We start from the raw sequence: 4681 nt of genomic DNA on the forward strand, positions 1-4681 counted from the left end.
GTAGTGACGCTTCATTTAAACAGCTTGGTCAGGGAGATAATTCCCTTGTACATTCTTGTAATACACAGGTCAATAAGCCATCTAAGTCCATGGCTCTGTTCATATTGAGGTTTTACAATATTTTAAGCACCTCCATTCTCCTATCAGTCAATGTTACATGTGGCATTACAATGTCATCACCTAGACGGTACACCCTTGCAAAATGCTCACTCAGTAATTCAATTATTTGGTTTACTTCTGTTACCTCCCCACCATGAATAATTTTTAAAACCATTCTTCCATAGTCATTCTGCTTTTTACTTGCCACATAGCCAATGAACTCTTTAGGATTTCTTTTGGCCTCATCAGTTTCTCTCATAATTAGCTTTAGCCTCCCTTACCATACTGGTCACCCATCTTGCCTATTCAGCTATTCATCTGTCTAACTCCTACCATTATCCTTCTGATTTATTCTTTTGACTCTAGGTATATATTCAAATGCTGCTTTCTTCAGCAACCCCTTGACCACTTCCCATGTGTCGCTAACATCTTTCACCTTCAAATTCTTATCCCATGGCTCTGCTGAAAGCTGACTCCACTTGTCATAATCACCTTCTTTTTGTAATTCCACATATATTCCTTCTTAACAGAAAATTCTGAATGTCTAGCAATCTCTCAGGTCAAGACTGCATGATCACTTTTTCCAAGTGGAGGAAGTGTGGCTAGATTGGTTAGTGTTCTCTGATGCAATGATGAGATCCATCACTCTTGAACCTCATGTCCCCTCCATTACATGTTGCCTCAGGTAATTATCTCTCAGCTGTTGTATAAATTCCATTTCCTTCCCTGTCTGTGACCATACCTCCTCCCAATAATAAATTTAGTTTAATCCTTTATCCAAGTGTAAGCAAGCAAAGTTTGCGCCTTCAGGACTGAGGTAACTCGTTGCCTCAGTTCTGAAGATACTTCGCGAGCAAACTTTGTTTGCTTACACTTGGATAAAGGATTAAACTAAATTTATTATAGTCTAACCAAGTGGAAAATAAACTTCCAACATCTTTCTATAAATCCAGAGTAATCTAATAATAAGGTGGTACACCTTTTGGCAACTCATATAAGTAAATATGACCTCTCCATTGCTTCTGCCTTAGTATCACCAATTCTGGGTCTGGCTCCGACTGATGAGACCTTAATAAAGGTCAAAACTTGTCTGGGTAGTGGCCCTTCCCTTAATACACAGCATTATAAATATCGGCAAGGAGATGTGCTTTGCATTATGGGAGACACTGAGACAAGGAGTGATGAGAGCTTGGTCCACCTTTACTACGAGTTGCCTCAGTCCTGAAGATACTTCAGGTGCAAACTTTGTTTGCTTACACTTGGATAAAGAATTAAACTAAATTTATTATAGTCTAACCAAGTGGAAAATAAACTTCCAATTCCTCCCAATCTATGTCCCCATAGTTGAAATTCCCCATAATAATTACTCGAACTGTACTCATCATGCTAATTTGCGAGTGCATCTCATTTACATTCTCCTTTAAACCTCCTGGATTTTAGCAACAACCAATAACATATTTAGTCCTGTTGTTCTCTATCGCACACCAGATAACTTCAAATGAATTGCCCTCTGGATCCCTGTTTCCATAATGTACTTCTACTCTTTTTTGGCTTTAATTTCTCTACTATCATTAGCAAAATCCCTCCCCCAGTCCTTTTCCTTCTGTCCTTTCTGAAGACACTATATCCCCTGCATTCTATTCCTATGACCATATCGTCCTCAGTGAACTACATCTCACTAATGTTAGTAACTTCTGGTCAAGTTGTGCTAACCAATGCCAACAACTCCTGAACCTTATTTTGATTACTTTTGCCATTAGTTTACATAAACTTCCCTTTACATCCCACAACTTCCCTTACACCTTGTGTTACTTAGCCCACTAAATTTAAACTGAGATACTACATTTTTCATCATGTGATCACTTTCTCACTTACTAACCTGGTCACCTGGACCCACATTCATCTGTCCCTCCCCCCAAACATTCTAGTTTCCCTGACTTTGTACTTCTGAACTTTCAGTAAACAACACTTTCTCATGACTCCTAACACCAAATCCATTTAAATGCAAGCCACTGACCTTAAATAAATTCTTCCTTCCTTCCATCAAACTCACTCCACAAGTCTACAAACTCCACACCATTCCTCATTCACAATTATAGCTCTTCATCTCAGCTCACCTCTATCATACCATGCCAACACTCACAACTTTTACTTTCTCACTGTTCTTTTTTGCATGCACTAGCAATTCTTTTATGTCTTCTCACATACCATACTTGTCACTTGCTAAATCATTTGTACCAGCCAAAATAAACATCTCTTTCACCATAACTCTCTGCATCCTTTCAGCATAACTGACTTCCTTTATCTTAGCTCCAGAAAAACACATTTCATCACACTCTCCTCAAGGACTCCTCATATCAATGAATCACCATACAAAATCCGATCCTTATTTTTAATGTTTTTGCTCTTTCATGCTCTGCTTTCTCTCCCACCTTTTGCTTGATCCGACCAGTGGCATAACTGGGGGGGGGGTCTGCCCAGGCGGCGCTTTGAACCTTTTTGAACTTTTGCAGTTAATTCTAAAATACAGTCTCAAGAACTCAGTTCCAAATATTGTAATACTACTGCGAATTTTCCTCACAATTGCTGTAAGTGTTGCTAGTTGTGAGAGGAGTTTTTCTAAATAAAATTTGATTAAGCATTACCTACATTACTATGAAATAGACTTCGCTAATGTCATCGACGATTTTGCTAACAGAAAAGCAAGAAAAATCACGTTTTAGGATGTTGAAATTAAAATTTTACTTCAAAAATAAACATAGTGTTTTCATTTATTTCTCTATACGTCGTTTTGACCTTTTGCAGTATTTTGGTGTGTATTGAGAGGGACGGCAAACTCAGGGACTGCCCTGGGTGGCAACAGTTCTAGCCACGCCACTGGATCTGACCCAGTAACTGCTCCTCTTCTTACCTTAACATCCAAAAGTGATCTTCTGTATTTTCTGTTTATTATTATGTGATCAATTTGGTCTTCTGGTTTTTCCATCAGGGGAAGTCCAAGTAAGTTTATGGATATCTTTGTGTTTAAAAAGGCTACCTCCACCAATTAGGTCATTTATCTTGCAAAATTCTATTAATCTTTCACCATTTTGATTTATTCTGCCACAAGCTTCTTTTCCTATTGCTTTGCAACTGTCTTGGGTTTTCCTTCCTATTTTTGTGTTAAAATTACTCACCATTATAAAAATGTCATGTTTAAGTATTTTGTCTATTACTTTTTGCAGTTCATAAAATTTTTCCTTTTTCTCATCATCAGCATCATTTGTAGGTGCATAGATTTGTGTTATTGACATTTTTCCATGTTTCCATGACCAGAGTATAGGACTGTATGTTTGTCTCCAGTTACCATCTGTCCAAAACTTATCCATCTGAGCTCACTAATTCCCAGAATGTCTATATCATAAGCATCCATTTCTGAGGTAACCTGTCTTGTTTTTCCAGTTTCATATAAGGTTCTTACATTCCATGTTGCAAATTTCAAGTTACATTTTGGTGACACCAGTTGGCTCTTTTTCCATCTTAGAGCTTCCAAAAGCTTTCATTCTGAGACTCCATTTTTGCTGTTTTTACTTCCCAGCTGAGATAGTTGCTGTCTGGTATCTTGCAGAGTATTCTGTTCCTTTCATCAGTTATGGTTTGTTCAGGATTCTTAGTTTCCATAATCATTTGGTTTTTTATTGAAAAGGGGGGATTAGCCCTTTGCCAAACCCTCCTCCTTTCTCAACTGGGCTTGGGACCTATGGAGTCTATGGCAGAGTTTTTGCTATTATTACTTTAGTATTATTCTATTATTATTATTCTAGTTTCCAATATCCCTCTGCCCACCCTCAAAAGCAGCCTGAATATTATGCAACATTTTTGAAGTTTGTTTTCATTAGATCATTCCATGTCACATTGCAAGGAATGTGGAAAAATATGGATTTTTTTTATATTAACCTCTCTACCGGCCATGGTGGATGAAATAGTGATACCAAATTGCACTTCTTATCCATGTTATTCAATAGGTATTAGAGAATCATATCCAGATTTTGCTGGATGTCTATAGACATCATGGCTGATTGGGGTGTTAATATATTTCATTTTATTGTACTTTTTTTTGTTATTTTTTAAAAAAAAAGCAATATGGTTAGCTAAATAGAATTAGTTTAGCTTGCCATATAACATATTTTAACTTTTAACTCCTCTTTCATGCTACCTCACTGATTTTCAACATAATTCATTGTTCTGATTTTAGCCATAATCTGGGATTGTTCAGTAATCTGTATCATGGAGCTCTACTTATTATTATTATTATTTTGGTCTACTGACTCCATGGAGTCAGTAGACTCATCGTGGGAGGCTACTCAGTCAGCAACATGTCCATCAATAAACTTAGAAGTTATTCACACTACCTGCATACACATGCATTTCACATACTAACAACTCTCCACATAAAAAAATCTGCTCCTTGCTCTTTTTCACCACATCTTTATGCAACTTCCCATCTTAAATTATAAAAAGAGTGGATGTTAATCCACTCTTTTTATGATTCCTTCGGTATTAATCTGATAGAATCCACTAGATATGTTTCTAAACTGTATTC

The 4681-nt window shown here is 37.0% G+C and overlaps 1 protein-coding gene across 1 annotated transcript; it reads right to left on the reverse strand.

Annotated features, from left to right (window-relative positions):
- Nucleotides 1-3059: 3059 nt before the first annotated feature.
- On the reverse strand, nt 3060-3392 carry LOC150105850 (protein CFDP2-like). The gene has a single exon (XM_090394578.1). The coding sequence runs from the start codon at nt 3390-3392 to the stop codon at nt 3060-3062; it is 333 nt and encodes a 110-aa protein (XP_090250704.1).
- Between the last annotated feature and the right edge of the window lie 1289 nt (nt 3393-4681).

This window comes from Typopeltis vanoorti, chromosome 6 (genome assembly GCF_054136105.1).
Source record: "Typopeltis vanoorti isolate ZY-2024b chromosome 6, IOZ_Tvanoo_1.0, whole genome shotgun sequence".
Lineage (NCBI taxonomy): Eukaryota > Metazoa > Arthropoda > Arachnida > Uropygi > Thelyphonidae > Typopeltis > Typopeltis vanoorti.

Excerpts from the sequence above, each read along its gene's own strand:
- LOC150105850 (XM_090394578.1), bottom strand. The coding sequence starts at position 3,392 with ATGTCAATAACACAAATCTATGCACCTACAAATGATGCTGATGATGAG.